This window comes from Triticum dicoccoides, chromosome 7B (genome assembly GCF_002162155.2).
Source record: "Triticum dicoccoides isolate Atlit2015 ecotype Zavitan chromosome 7B, WEW_v2.0, whole genome shotgun sequence".
Taxonomy (NCBI): Eukaryota; Viridiplantae; Streptophyta; class Magnoliopsida; order Poales; family Poaceae; genus Triticum; species Triticum dicoccoides.
In genome coordinates, this window is record NC_041393.1 from 436,989,455 (window position 1) to 437,005,487 (window position 16,033).

The window sequence follows — 16,033 nt, forward strand, 5'->3', positions numbered from 1 at the left end:
AACCAGCCACAACATGAGCCAGGCCGGCCGGAGGTCATGCATCACGAGCGGATCAGATCGCCTCCGATCTGACGAGGGGAGCCCGGGGCCTCCCCGTGCCACGACCAGCGCCCACCGGGACCTCGCTGCCCGCGCAGCCGAGGGGATCCGGCCTACCTCACCGACGAGCACTCCCTGCCGTCGGAGTAGTGTCGTCCGCACCAGCGAGGCCGCCGCCTCAGATCCCACCAGCGCGCGCCACCCGACGCGCCGGCCGCCGAGTTCCGCCGCCGCGCCCGAGGGAGGAACCCCCCGCGGCCCCTACTCCAGGCGAAGGCAGGCGAGATCCCGCCGCCGCCGGCACCGCGCGAGCTTTGCTCGGCGGCGCCCGCCGGCGGCGGCGGGAGGAGAGGAAGGAGGTGGGGTTGGGTCGGCGGCGGCTAGGGTTGGGCGCCCGGGTCGCCCGCGGGGGGGCGACACGGGGCTGCGGCAGATCCCAGTCGTTCGCTTACACCCCATGTTCAACACTTATTTTTTCTTCGGCACAAAGCTTAATAAGTTGCAAACAGGCAGTGTTGGGGATGCTGCTTCAGTCGGCCGGTTTGTTCCTCCTATCAGAATATGTGCCACTGCGCAAACAAAAAAAAAAGAATATGTGCGTTATCTGAATTTATGCAGGAGGTTGACCATGAAAGCTGTCGGATGACATAGCTTTAGACTTGAAAAGAAATAGGACGCTAGGCCTCCATACATTGTAATAAAGCTGTTAACATCCAAGCATTTGTTGAGTGTCTCAGAAGCAAAAATCGTAACAATACTTCCTCATGTACTTTTCTTCCGTCATGGGCATGCAATGCATGGAGCAATTTTTGCAGAACCGGTCCTGCAGGGAACCAATAAACACAGGGCTTTTGGCTTGTTCGGTTAACACTCCAAGGGAAAATACATCAAACCTGAACAGTGGAAGCATCAACGATATACACCAAACCTGAACTATCCCCTCATGAGGTTGACAAAGTTTTAACTAGAATCACAAAAGGAAGTATCAGCGTATATGCAAGTCAGCCTCCTCTCGACCAGTATCAGCTCTAGAATGCTCAGCATTTCATACATAAACCACCATCTTTTGGAAGTTTCGGGTAAAAAATTCAGAAGAAACATCTCTTCCTTGAGCTCGCCGGCGCCAGTCAGATCCGGTCAATATTTCATACATAAACCACTATATATCTTTGGAGGTTTCGGGTCAAAAATTCGGAGAGATGCCAGTTGCGCCCCCACCCCCTGTCACCTTGCTCCAACCCTCCACCCCCATCCTCCCTTGATCTGGACGTCTAGAGCTCCAAATAGTGGAGGCTTCGCTGAAGCCAGACGCGACTGGGCCAGCCCATTCTGTCCGTGAGCGGTTTTCCATTTGTTTTTCGTTTTTTTAGTTGACTAGCAAAAGGGCCCGTGCGTTGCAACGGGAGAAAAAATAATTATAAGCTTCAATGGCGACGACCACATTTTGTTCACATCTCATCGCATGATTTTGAAATTTGTTCACAAATGCAAGAAATTTTTATTTTTTATAAATATATTCACAAATTGAAGCAATGGTCACATTTTCAAAAAAGTATCATGGTTGTCAAAAAAATTGGTAATTCAAAGAATTATTCTAAATTTCAAGGAACTTTTTTTAAAACATACTATAATATTCCAATCCACCCCAACAGTTAATTCTTCAAAATTCACGCGGGTATATTCACGAAGACTCAGAAGCATTACTGTTTAACAACATACCTTCGATCATTTATGAAGATTTTTGCAATTTTGTGAACATTTTTTACTCTTTACAAATATTCTTTTAAAAATTGTGACATTTTTTTATATTTGAACTGTTTTAAAGCATTTTCTTTTTAATCGGAGAACAATTCCAGAATAGATAAACATTTTTTTCGAAATTGGTGGATTTATTTTGAATTTCACATACATTTTATGAATCAATAAACTCTTTTGTAATTCATGAACTGTTTTTAAAATTTTATGATGTTTTTTAAAATGCATGAATTTTTTTAAATTAGCAAACATTTTGGTCAATTTCATCAATAATTTTTAATACACGGGATTTTATTCAAAATCGTGGACTTTTTTATTTTATGAACTTTTTTTTCAAAATTGCGAACATTTTTTAGACACATGAGCCGGAGCAAACAGGCACTCAGTGTCTTCTCCAGCGCGCAACAACGTATTACCACTACATTAATAATGAGTTAATGATGATTTTCAAAAAACAACATATCATTCAAATGTCTCATTTCGTTTATTTGCCACTATTTCTTTGCTTTGTTACTTTCTCTTCATGTCCTAGTCTTACCTTCTCCAGACAATAACTTGGAGCTAATAATATGTCATTTTCCAAACAAAACAAGAAACAGAGAAAAAAAAACACAAGGAGAGCCTTGCCATATCTGATGCACAAAATAGAGTGGTTCACATTCAAGTATTTATTTGTTCACTGCATTACCAATAAAAGATCGCACATCAATGTTTTTTATGCTTACTTAAAACTAACCGACTCATTAAGCATATTGGCCTCGACACGAGAAACGCGTAGTTACGAAGTTACGCCGTGGAAAATTAACAAGGAGTATAATCTTGTTACTGAATTTAGACATACAAAAACGGGGGAGAAGTAACACGATATATCCCCTTGCCACAAAGCAGATGATCTTCCGTCTAGAAAAAGAGAGTACCTTCCCCTCACTAAACAATATACCACTGTAAAAAGGCAGAGTATCCTCATTTGCTTACAAACCAGCCATACCCAAGCACAGGAAATTTGACAAACTTTCAGCCTTTGATTTGCCCTCAGTGCAACGCACACCTCCAGTCCACTCGCCTCTATCAATAGGGCGTCATCTCTATGAATTTCCATCTCCAGCAAAAGCACTATTTAATAACAAAATTATCAATGGCCATGTTATCACTCTAAAACATATGCACATGTATACTGCTATACAAAGATTATATACATGATTTCTCTCTTTATCAGGTAGGTGCCTTGGATTATATCGCATCTTGCAAATAAATGCTCAACGCACAGCAAACCAATGGAATGGAGACAATGCTCCTGGCAGGCAACCTTTGATGTACATATATATCATTAGATTAGTACTTAATGGAAAAAACTTTCAACCTCACTATTTTTAGCATATTTCAGTTCTCTTAAAATTGTTTCTTGGCCTGATGCCGATGCTTATCATAATTACCTTCATTCGTGAGAAACAACTATAAAAAAATACCAGCTGGCTAGATCAAGCACAGTCAATAGTTCCGTATGGTACAAGGCAATAGAACATTTACATCTGGATTTGAATATGAAAAATATGACTACTGATAATAAAAGAAAAATATATCATCCTCACCTGCCATAAATTAGTTAATGCGCGGATGGCTGGCGACATATTTGGCCCTGTAGTTGGTAACCGCAACGCAACAACTTTCCGCTGCCTGCATTCCCTGCACTTGCCCATCTCTGTGTCACGATCATGCTCCTCGCCCTTGTTGCTGCCACCCCAAAATTCAGAAACAGTAGACGCCTACAATGCAAAATTCAGTCCGTTTGAAGTCACAAGGAACTAAGGAACTTGGCCGGCTTCTTTGTGATGATACGAAGCATCCAGCGTCATCACCGCATATGTGTAGACGAAAAAACAATTTGAAGTTTTTACCTCGTAATTAGAAGGCACATGTTGTGCACATATAAATGTCTGAACTCTGAAGTATGAAGCAGCATTGAATTCAGTGAATCCCATAATACTGGACACTGGACTATTTCAATCCATAGCACGAAAAGTCCTAGCGCGGCATAAAAAATCCTTTCCCTGACTGGAAAAGTGCTCAACGTCGATGACATGTTGTCCCTAAACTCGTCGAGTTGTCTCCATTTTGTTTCTTTTATGTTCAGCCTCATGCAGATTCGTGTTGCCTCGTTGACATCTGATTCATGGAGGAGAAGGACTCGGTGCTTGTTTTTTAGACCTGCAGATCATAAATAAATGATTGTAAGAACATTACTGAATCTCAAGTGTGAATGAGCTAGTCCCTTACGCTTCATATATACACATGACTGAATCCTGACGACTCATGACTATGATACTGACGCTCCACAGTCCATACACAAATTTCACTTGCAACCCGGTGATCAACCATGAAGAGATCATAGAATAATTTCATCTTCTACTTAAGTACAGTCACAAGTCTGGACCATGGAGTGTGTGTTCTCCACGAATAGCCCAAGGACTAAATTAAACTGATGAAATAGAAGCTTCTTGTCATTCAATCAATCATAGTACTGTTGTGAAATTTTTACCAGATGTGGCGGCCATACCCTGAGGTGTCGATGACAGATTGACACTGTTCGCCTCCTTGATCGGCCATGAGGGGAGATAAGCAAGGCCGGCCTCCGTCGATTGCAGCCTGGAGAGCCAAGTTCGGGGAAGCCCGGGACTCGGCATCTGCATCCATTAAAAGCAGCTAGTACAACTATTTTTATTTTTGTCGCACTTTGAAGTCTGAACTAAAATTCAGACTGCACAAAGCTACGATCAATGTCAGAAAATATCAATGTTATGTTCTTCTGGTAACCATCAGCTTACAATACTACATGCTGATAACTTTGAACTTAGAATTGAACTTCTATTTTAGGCAGAGATGCCCAACAAACACATCGAATGTTTAACCAACTTTTTGGCTGGAACAAACAAATATCATGTACTGATATTGACTCAGGCAAAATAACATTGGAGAAGCTGAGCCAACTTTTTGGCTAGAGCAAACAAATAAAAAAAAGTTAGGCCAGCTATGTTCATCACCTTTATTCCACTACTTGCTCTGAACTCTTCATGTTCAGTAGAAAATATTATGCTACAAAATTTGGGGGAAAATCTTCAGCTTAAAATCGAGCGATATATTGGCAACTAATTAATCCAGTTATGTGGACTGAACAAATATTTAGACTTTCTACAATTGATCCTACATCCTACATTCAATTTATACCAGCTACAATACGAATATGACGCATGGAGCTACTTGCTATAGGCTCTTCTCACTGAATGCAAATACATGATTTCTCATCATCACCAACAACAAATATCTACATTGGGTTTCTATATGTATGCAAGCTTCGTGAATTGCTAAAGTTTAATAAATTGTACAGGAAAAAAAATAAGGAACCACCAATATAATGTTTCTTTTTAAGAACAATTTTCAAATTCCATCAGGAAATAATAGAAATATGTTCCATACCTTCAGTATATATTCCCAACACCTACTCTGGACCAGTGTCTCAAATTCTAGTTGCAAACAGACCAAAGGCTCCGACCCTGCACATATGCAAATTGGTACCAAGGAGAACTTATGTAGAAATTGGAGTATCGTGATCCTGCATAGGAAACACTAAGCTTCATCTGTATAGTATAATAACTAAACTGTTTTGACTAAGATGCTGATGTTGGCAATTTTCAGTCGCGCTTGAGATGGCAGCAACAATAGCCAAAGCAAACAAACAAAATACACTATGGGGAAACATAGATGATACAAGGTACCTTATATGATTTCCTGATTCTTTACTCAACAACATAAAGATGAAAGCAAACCAAATAAGGGTTTGTAGGATATAATTATGTTTCCATGTACTCAAACCGCCCAGCCTGTGTAGGGAGGAATATGAAAAATCGAATCCAACTGTCCATGAAAACATTTGTGAATTCTATCTATTCACCACTAAACTATGAAGGAATATATGCATCCAATAGTTCTAGGATTCAGTTTGTTACATCCAATATTAATCATCACGTATCATCCCAATAAGAGCACGTACAAACAGAAAAATCTAAGCCCTTGTATCATCCAAATATTCTTTCCCCGCGGCAGGGGGTAACAAACTCGTACTATATGGGGGAGTCGCCGGCGGGCTTGGATTAGTACCAGAGCGCGCTTTTCCTCCTCTCCTTTGTGCATCTCCGCCTCCTCGTTCGCTGCTGCAACATCTTTCCGTGCCCATCGCAGTGCGTCGTCCTCCCCGGCTGGGTATGAACCACCTTGACCGTCGTGGTGCCGCCCCTTCCAGTCGTTCACCACTTGTGCAGGACCGCCATGACCGTTTTGCCTCACAAGCACATAATTCAACAATATATGGGATATAAGAAGCAAGCACCAGTATATACGTACTGAAGAGTTAAAGTAACGAGAAGGAACATAACTGCTCATGTTACAGAAATATCTCTTAAAAACATCACTTTCTTTATAGGCAATGTAAAGAAAAATTGATGACAATTATTTTCAGCAGACCAAGAAAGAACGATGGTTTGCCAAGAAATACTAATGAAACTAACAATTACCATAGTACGTTCTAGCATATTAGAAATTTTATTTCATTTACCATGTAGTACAAAACCGAAGTATTGTCAGGAAGCATATACGTCAAATAAATACAGTGGAAAGGACCACAACGACATATCACAACTTGAGCAGCAAATTGCAAAAGAACTTGGTTTGCTTGAGGAAATATCACATGTTAAAATCTCCATGGTTCCCTAGATGCATAGACATCATCACCCTGCAGGCAAACATGACTTACCAAAGCGGATCAGTCAACATCCATACTTACCAATAAATCCATGAAATGTGAAAACATCTGCGTTGTGACGGCAAGCACGACAACCACTTTAGAAATTTGAGCTTTAGTCATGTCATAGTATTTGGAACATTTTTTTTTTGAACAGAACAAGGCACCAAGTGGTGCCCAATATCATTAACAGCTCATAACAACAGTACAAGAGAGAGTACATATGGCTTGAAAAGAGAAAGGGAAAGGGGAAACAGCCAAAGAAAAGGAGCTGTTAAATGCTAGCAAAGATAGGTTTAGTATTTGGAACATTATAATGTTATTCGTACTGAACCTTGTGTCAGCCATTTGAATAATTACAACTAAAATGATATGTGACCTATATTCCTTCTGTAAATGCAATGTTTTTACGAAATTTATATCTGGCTAAATTGACTGCCTAATGTCCATGCTTACATAGCACAAAAAGTGAACTCGATTAATGTCCGTGCTTATACAGCCCACCTTTCCCCCATACAAGGATGTACACGATTACTTTGTTTCTGAAAATATTGTTGACAGTGTACACGCACAACCTCAAATTCTCAGCTGGGAAAAAACAAAACCTAATCATCACTGAATCAGAAGATGCGGCTTGGGCTGGGCCTTGGCTTGATGCCGCGCCGGATGGGGCGGCGGCCCATGCGAGTGTTGCGCGCGTGCGGGACGAGCGTCGTCCTCGTACAGATGTTGGCAGGGACATGCAGCGGCGGCGCTGCAGGTCAAGCGGGGCGGCGCTCCGGTGGCGGCGATGGCGGGGCCTGGTCGAATCCGGGCGTATCTGGCAGGGGTGGATCCATTTCCGGCGGATTTGGCATGGAGGCGGCCGGATCCGGCGAGATTGAAGGTCGGCGGCGCCATGGCCATTCAGCGAGCAAGAGGGAGAGAGTTGAGAGGAGATCTAGAAGGAGGAGAAGGGAGAGGGGCGAGGCGGTGGAGCGGCCGGAGGTCCAGCGAGGAAGGTCGCCGGCGGCGAGGCGTGGCGGAGATGTGGGGTCGCCGGCGAGGCGGCAAGCGGGGGCAAGATGGAGCTGCGGGCGGCGGTGCGGTCCGGTTCGGGCCTGGGGTTTACAGGGGCTTTTTTGTAAAAGTGAAACGTTATATAGAGACCCACTAAAAACAGGGACTGCAGGTTAATTTCTTACAAACCGAGGGACTTTTATGCAAAAATCGCTAGCGACGACGAACGACAGAAACCCAATTTTCTTTATTATTACTAGTAAACTTGTACGTGCAACGCACGTCTCAATCAATACTCTTTTCAATGATACAGCTACTACGACGCAACAAACGATGGTAATTACTATGCAAACAATGGTTGGCATACGATAATGTATTGGACAACCGTGCCCAACCATGTTATGATTATTTGAGTAATTCAAACTTGATTTGTGAGATATCATCTATTCCAAGCCAATAATGCGTAAAATTACATTGGAAAAGGAATATAAAAAAACCAAGCAATATAATTTTCTACTGCTCTCCTGAAAAAAAGTTCAATTGTACACACTATCTTGTCTCACTGAAATATCTTCACCGAGATTATGTTCTCTCATTCCTCTTCATCCAGATTCAGCACTGAAAAGGCATTTAAATTGCTCATTTGTCGACACTCAACATTGGAGATCAATAATACTTTGGCAGCAAATCACTAAAAAGGAAAGACATGTAAGAAAATGACAACAACAAAAAAACCAAGATTACATTCATTATATGGCATGGTATCATACTTTCCAAGGTACTTTCATAAGCTAATGAGCTGAAACTATAGATACTGATTGAAATAAGATGTGCCTAGTTGGCAACCCTAACTTTGGCCAACATCAATTTTCATCATGTATAAAGTTCCAAGCCTAAAGAAAACATAAATGTATATGGACATAGCAGAATAATGGGTGCATGATAGTTGGTTAAATAAGTGAACCATTTCTGCCCAACAAAGATTTGAATTCAATTTATTGTCATGTGAGTTGGTGCACAGTTTATCAAGGTGTAACCATGCAAAGAAAGATCTTGCCAGATGAAACATGAGTGAAAACGATGATTCAGGCCCACACTCCTTACTAACAAACGGGAAAGCCTATCATTTATATAAACCAATAGGCAAGTCTCCCATCTTCAACCAAGCAAATAGATAGCAAGTTAGTTGAATGTAAAAAAGGGATAGGGGAAGACATATATGAAAACTAAGTTCATGTAAATAGAGTGATAGAGAATCTGCAGGTTTTGAGCACTGCCACCAAAGCCAGGACACAGCTGGCATCCAACTTGAACAAATTGTAATGTTCGCGTACGGAAAAAGCTAATCTTCATTGACAAGAAACAGTAACGTTCAAACATTGAAACCTCCTGAAAAACACGATACAATAATTGTATGTCATCATCTGACTGAAGCCATTAATTAGTAGTGCCGGTACCAAATTTGATTTCAAACAAAAACATGGAAAAGTAAAAAAGTAGAATTTTTGTTGCAATGCTCATTATAATTAGTGTGTTGTTGTGGAATATTTCTGGTTACAGTAGAAAATATAACTTTAGGTTCTGCGAATTTCTCGACTCTCCTATATGAGCTATACATCTTAAATGTCCCCCACTATGTCTGTACAGCAGAAGCATCCTCGAGCAACTGTCAGGCTTCATTTGTTGTTGCTAATAAAAATAGAGACATAGCCCAAATATAAAGTCAAATCACCCATGTAAGAGACATCCGTGAGAGACTAAATTGTGTGATAAAGAGCTTGTCATCAAAGATAAGCATGTGACGGAAGCAGCAAAAAAATTATAAAGTTGCTCCTTCACTTTTTAAATTTCCTTATTCATAGTCCCTCCTTCCCAAAATATAAGGCACGCTTGACATTGCATGGTCTTTAATGCACAACTCTGCACAGTAATACAAAAAAAATTATATGATTATAGCATTTATAAGTGGTATCATCGTATTTGCAAATTTTTTAATTTGTGTAGACATAATATAAGTGAAAATCAAATTCAAAGTTGTGAATCGAAGACCAAAAAAAGTCAATTGTGCCGTATATTTTGGTAAGGAGGGAGTATATAGCATCGGGAGTTCCATGCAAGAACTCAACAAAATTGAAGGTAGCACTCACATTAGTATAACAAAGGAAGTCATCCAGAATTATGACTTATAAATTATAATGAGTAAAATAAAAGTAAGTCGCTAGGAATAGAAACAAACCAGCAACCACCCGCATTGTACCATCCATGATCTTGTTGGGAAAGGGAAGTAATTTCTAACTTGACAGACATCCACCGATTGCAGAAATGGAATGTGCGTCTAGGGGCACGCTGGATGCGAGCTGCCAAATATTTGTAATCTGAATGGGAAGTATCACAGATTGCATAAGATTAGAGAATTCAATACAGGACTAAAAATAGAGCTTGCATAAAGTAATGAAGGTAATACCTTTCTTGTACTTACTGAATTCTTTGTACGAACATTTGCTGATTTTTTTTAAATTGGCATTAATCTGGAAAAAGGAAACTATGAGAAGCACCAAACCAAGGTCATTAAATTTAGGCCCTACACCATAGAAATGTCCTCTTTCTCATATTAAGGGCTCATCAACTTGCAACGGAAGGATTCAATTGGTGCCTGGTTGGGGTTCAGAAGCTACACAAACCAGTTTAGGCACTAACATTTACCCATAGAAATGCCAACTCTCTCATGTTATCAGAGTGTACACAATGGCCATCTCAACTGGAAGGTTGTACACCTAGGGTAAATATTTCTTCTATCTTACTAATAAAATGAAAAGGGACCACCAACGGTTAGCACACTGGCCACCTTGTAACAGGAGTACTATGAGCAAAATACAAAAGACAAGCTTAAAAATACCCACGGGCATTAGTGACAAGGGAGATGCAAAGATATAGAGACAAAAACCATGATATTTGGTCACCTCACCTGTCCGAGAAATCCAGTGGTCCCACTTTCAACCAAAAGAACTTCAGCAACAAGGCAGAGGCGATTCACATGTATTCTAGCATCCAAGTTATCAAGGCCATTCAAAACTACATTAAATTGCTTGAAAAAGTCTACGTTGAAATGGGCATCCTTAACATTTGCATGGTGTGATTTATATAGATTTTTGGACTAAATTTCAGAATAGCATCCCAAGTAACCTGACAAAATCAATGGTGGAAATATAAGCAGGCATCAATTATGAAAAAATTCCACAAGATACCTATAACCACCATATGTTCATGTAGAAAATATACTTACATGGGCTTTTGACTGTCCAACATGACTCTTCCGAAATAGAAACTGTCTGTACAGATTGCTGAACACAAGTGTCCAAGTCAATCTGCATAAGAAAAGCAACAAGATTTTTTTTAGTGTAAGAAAAGCAACAAGATGGAACATTCAGAAGTGCCTCAAACAAATTGATTGTGTAGCTCTGGTTGCCTGAACAAGGATGACTCCCTGTCTATTTAAACTATTTTGCGTACAAGGTACATCAACCTCAAGGAACTGCTGTGAAGAATATCACCTTTCATAACAGTGCACAAAACATGAGCCAACTAGGCTCGCCCTATGCTATGCACAATGAATTCTTTTAGCAAAACAACACACCTTTGTTTGTAACTTTGACACAAGTGACACACTTTGTGACATTGGCAGGTGGCCCCTGACACCACAAGTCAGTGACAACAAGGGTGTGCCATTTTGTCAAACCAAACAAAGGAGTGTTATGAAATTCCTAATGCACAAGCTAAGAAGGCAGTACCAGCGCCCTAAGTTCAATACAATCAAGCAAGCGCAGATGCAGGTAAGTGCAGCCTAGAGGAAAACCTTCGATAGAATAGCGACCCAAGCAGTTTATGCATCTATTTTTCAGCTTCAAGTCAACGCTACCACCATCATAGATCCCGCTACCAACACAGAGGCGTACTGGCCATCCAATGCGCTGCTGCGGACATCAGCTAATGTGCAAATCTAGATTCGAACTAAACCTAGGCACGGTGTCAACAAAGGGCGCGGAAGCAAGGGGCCATGTAGTAGATAACAACAAACTTACGATGTGGATGTCACTGAAGCCCGAGAGGGCGAGGGTCTTGAGAAGCTCGCACCTGATGCCTCCAACCCCGACCATGAGAACCTTCCCCACCTGCGCACAAAGTGAACACCGGCACCACCAGACGAACCGAAGCAGGCGTTGAAATCCTAGGAACAGGAATGGGGGAAATCACGGGACACGGAGATCCTCACGAGCACCCACGGCGTCGGGAGCACGGGGACGGGGCGAAAGCTGAGGGCTGGCGGTGGGGCCTACATTGACGGCCTCCTCTGAGGAGGCGGGGCGGGGCGGGCGGAGGCGGGGTCAGGGGGGAGGGGGCGCCGGCGGAGTGGAGGATCTACGCGCGATAGCCGAGTGGAGGATCGGCGGGAGGCGGCAGCGGAGGAGGATCGACGGGCGGCGGACAGCGGCGTAGGCGAAGGATGGGCGAAGGCGGAGGATCGACGGGCGGAATCCCGACCATGCTCTCGTCGTTGGGAGGAGGTGCGGGGCGTGGGATCGTGGTGCGGGGCGTGCGTGGGTTTTCTTTTCGAACGGGTGATAATCAGTGCCTTAATTGCGTGGCTTGCTGGGTTAAACACGGAAGGATTATAGGCCATTAGATTTTGTAGATGGACGGATATAATTGTTTGAATCTGCCCCTCTCTTTCTTTTATGGACGCGTCTAGTGGGCGGCCGGCCGCCCTGGGATCGCTAGCCAGCGGCCACCCGAAAAAGGAAACCACCTGGTCCCCCCTCGAGCGAAAGAGGAAACAGTCCCCCGCTCGCCCACGTGGTCCACCTGGTCCCGCCCGCCCGAACGAAAAAGGGAACCGCCCGCCGCCCGCCCAAATGGTCCACCTGGTCCCCGCCCATCGGAGCGAAAAAGAAAACTGCCCCGCCCGCCAGCTAGCCGCGGGATCACGTGCACCCTCCTCGCCAAACCATGCCCCGCCCACCAACTGCGCCCTGGCTATCTTCTTCTTCCTCACGAAACAAGGATCTGCCCAGGTTGCAGAATCCTTCATCGCTAGGAGAGAAGGACAACATGGCGGCTCCCAGGAACAAATAAGAAAAGAGAAGAGGCTTAGAGATCACAAAAAAGACAATAAAAAAAGTAGATCAAAGACCAGGCAGGATCTTCTTCTTCCTCACGAAAGAAGGATCTGCCCAGTTTGCAGGACCTTCATCGCCAGAACAAAAGAACAAGAGAAGAGAAGAGGGCTTAGAAATCAGAGAGAAGACCAGAAAAAGCCAGATTAGAAGAGAGGAGGGACGAAAAAGAAAACCTACCTTTAGGATCCAGAGGTGAGAAGACTTGCCCATCTTCTTCGAGATTCTCTTTTGTATATCTTGCTCCTTGTAGTGATTTCCTTGCACACATCTTTGACTTGTATATTTGGTTGTCAAAAATCAAATGAATCGTGCATAGTGTGTTTAAGGAAAAACTGTGCAACCAGTAGGTTGCTTTCGTGCAACTAAGCCAAATAAGATAGCCAACTGAATGAGTGCTGTGTGCCAACTCAACAGATTATGCAACTCTAAACCTTTTCTTGTGCAACTAACCCAGTTGTAGCATCCAAACTATGAGGAGGCACTGTGCAACTGGAAGTATAAAAGTGTCAGAACTGTGCAACTTTGGCAAGAACTCATGTATTTGGTTGTCAAAAATCAAATGAATCTTGCATAGTGTGTTTGCGGAAAAACTGTTCAACCAGTAGATTGCTTTCGTGCAACTAAGCCAAATAAGGTAGTCAACTGAATGAGTGTTGTGTGCCAACTCAATAGATTATACAACACTAAACCTATTTTGTGCAACTAACCCCGTTCTAGCATCCAACTATAAGCAGGAACTGTGAAACTGGAAAAATGGGTCAAAACTGTGCAACCTTGGCAGGAACTTGAAAAATCTGGAAGAAGACAAACAATATACGATGACGAGCGATATACGATATGTTCTAATAAAAAACAATCTGCAAATATAGTTCTTAGAAAATAGGTTCACACACTGCCATCACAAAATTTGAAACACACTGCCATCAAACTGTTGATCTAAATGTGCAAATCTAACTAAAATAGCTATAGGCAATTATAGTTGAAATCTGATTTTGCTTCTATCTTTGAAGTTGCTGTAGCAGACCTTGCTTGATATGTTCACTTGCATTGATCTGCAGAAAATCATGCCCTTCTTTTCATGTAGCTACTGTCTGAATCATAGACCTGCACATTGTAGATAGAAAAAATGTTTAATAAATTGTAGGTACTGTATAAATTGTAGGATGCCAACACAGTATTATGTTCTCTGTGCAACTAGAAATGCTAAGGATGCCAACTAAATACATACTCTTGTGCAACTAGAAAAAGTCTTGAGTATGTCGACTAGTTAGAAAAGTATTGTGCAACTAGAAATGCTAAGGATGCCAACTAAATACATATTCTTGTGCAACTAGAAAAAGTCTTGAGTATGTCAACTAGTTAGAAAAGTATTGTGTAACTAGAATTGCTGAGGATGCCAACTAATTGGATACTACTGTGCAAGTATAAAGTCTGAGGGTGCCAAAGATACTCTTTGGCAACCCTCAATTTTTTTGGAGATGGGACTAAATTATATACTGTTGTGCAACTAGAAAAACTGAGGATGTCAACTAGTTGTATATTGTTCCTTGAAACTAGAAATGCTGAGGATGCCAACTAAATGGATACTCTTGTGCAACAAGAAATCTTGAGGATACCAAGTCAGAAAAATAGTTATTCAACACTTGCATGACAAGAGAAAAAAAATCATCACACCGTCACCAAACCAAAAACCGAGTTTATAAAAATGACGCTGATGCTGTTGAAAATACTAGCTGCATTGAGTTCTCCAGAAAAAGTACTAATCTCAACTGTATGATGGCCCAGACTAGAAAGATGGACTAGGTGTACTGTTTGTGCAAAAAGAAGCACATATTTGTGTAACTAAAATATTGGTCCAAAACCAACTTTCCTGCGGCATGTGTGCAAAAGAAAAATCCCAGACTAGAAAGATGGACTGGGTGTACTGTTTCTGCAAAAAGAAGAACATATTTATGCAACTAAGCATGGGTCCAAGCCAACCTTTTTATGCAAATGTGTGCAACAAAACAGCCCAGACTGGAGTCCATTTGTTCTAGTCTTTTGGTTGTTGGTTGCACACATTGCAGGAAAAGATGGTTTTGGATCCATGTTTAGTTGGCACAAATATGGGCTTCTATTTGCAGACACTACATTCAGTCTATCTTTTCCTGCAAAAAATGTGTTCAACCAACACACGGACTATATGAAATAGAAAACCTAAAGTCTAAAAAGTGGCGGCCGGCCCGTGTGTGACGCCCCCGATTCAGTCGTACACTAATCATGCACGCAAAATGTGTACGATCAAGATCAGGGACTCACGGGAAGATATCACAACACAACTCTACAAATAAAATAAGTCATACAAGCATCATAATACAAGCCAGGGGCCTCGAGGGCTCAAATACAAGTGCTCGATCATAGACGAGTCAGCGGAAGCAACAATATCTGAGTACAGACAAGTTAAACAAGTTTGCCTTAAGAAGGCTAGCACAAACTGGGATACAGATCGAAAGAGGCGCAGGCCTCCTGCCTGGGATCCTCCTAACTACTCCTGGTCGTCGTCAGCGGGCTGCACGTAGTAGTAGGCACCTCCGGTGTAGTAGGGGTCGTCGTCGACGGTGGCGTCTGGCTCCTGGACTCCAGCATCTGGTTGCGACAACCAGAAAGAAAATGAATTTTCTAAAGATATGATTTTCTAAAGATTATATTAATTTCTGGAATTTAATTAATTAATTATTTAATTCGAAAATGAATTTATGACGTCAGCATGATGTCATGCTGACGTCAGCAGTCAACAGGGTTGACTTGGTCAACCTGACAGGTGGGTCCCGTTCGTCATTGACTGTTTAGTCTAATTAATGTTTAGCTAATCTAATTACTGTTTAATTAAACTAATTAGTTAATTAGGTTAATCTAAACATGATTAATTAACTTAATTATTTTACTAATTAATTAATTAACTAATTAATGATTTTATTAATTACATTTTCATTTCTTTTTAATTTTCGTTTTTTTTAACAGGGGCATGGGGCCCCGGTGTCATAGTCCCTAGTGGCCTAGCGGGCGACGGGTGCGGGCGTGCGTGCCCGAGGCCACCAGGGGCGGGGAGCACTCGGGCGCCGAGGGGGGCGCGCGCCGGCGGCCATGGCGCGGCCGGTCGGAGCCGCGAGGACTGGGGCGGCGAGGCGCGGGGCCTGGCGGGCGTGGCCAGGGACGCGCGGTCCGGCGGCCACACCCGACGCGGGCAGCAAGCGAGAGCGGGGCGGCACGGCCACGGCGGACCAAGACGGGGCGA

The 16,033-nt window shown here is 42.5% G+C and overlaps 1 protein-coding gene and 1 long non-coding RNA gene across 5 annotated transcripts; both read right to left on the minus strand.

Moving 5' to 3' along the window:
• Positions 1 to 2,649: 2,649 nt before the first annotated feature.
• On the minus strand, positions 2,650 to 3,803 carry LOC119335754. Its single transcript, XM_037607836.1, has 3 exons — positions 3,690 to 3,803; positions 3,384 to 3,557; positions 2,650 to 2,907 (listed from the first exon to the last, which is right to left on the minus strand). Exons 1-3 carry the CDS (start codon positions 3,771 to 3,773, stop codon positions 2,863 to 2,865), a joined length of 303 nt encoding a protein of 100 aa, XP_037463733.1. The 5' UTR covers positions 3,774 to 3,803; the 3' UTR covers positions 2,650 to 2,862.
• Positions 3,804 to 7,976: 4,173 nt separating this feature from the next.
• On the minus strand, positions 7,977 to 12,161 carry LOC119341580. 4 transcript variants are annotated; one of them, XR_005165183.1, is made up of 3 exons: positions 11,665 to 12,161; positions 10,869 to 10,950; positions 7,977 to 10,768 (listed from the first exon to the last, which is right to left on the minus strand). It is a non-coding gene; the product is annotated as an uncharacterized LOC119341580 (long non-coding RNA). The 4 variants fall into 4 exon arrangements; XR_005165184.1 differs by having other exon boundaries at positions 7,977 to 9,960; positions 10,065 to 10,950; XR_005165181.1 differs by having other exon boundaries at positions 7,977 to 9,960; positions 10,050 to 10,950.
• Positions 12,162 to 16,033: the final 3,872 nt, after the last annotated feature.

What these genes read in the sequence shown, in the direction of transcription:
- LOC119335754 (XM_037607836.1), bottom strand. Translation starts at nt 3,773, where the DNA reads ATGGGATTCACTGAATTCAATGCTGCTTCATACTTCAGAGTTCAGACA. An exon ending in ATGTGCCTTCTAATTACGAG is followed by an intron (nt 3,558 to 3,689) that starts GTAAAAACTTCA and finishes TTTGCATTGTAG; the next exon opens with GCGTCTACTGTTTCTGAATT. An exon ending in CATTAACTAATTTATGGCAG is followed by an intron (nt 2,908 to 3,383) that starts GTGAGGATGATA and finishes GTTATTAAATAG; the next exon opens with TGCTTTTGCTGGAGATGGAA.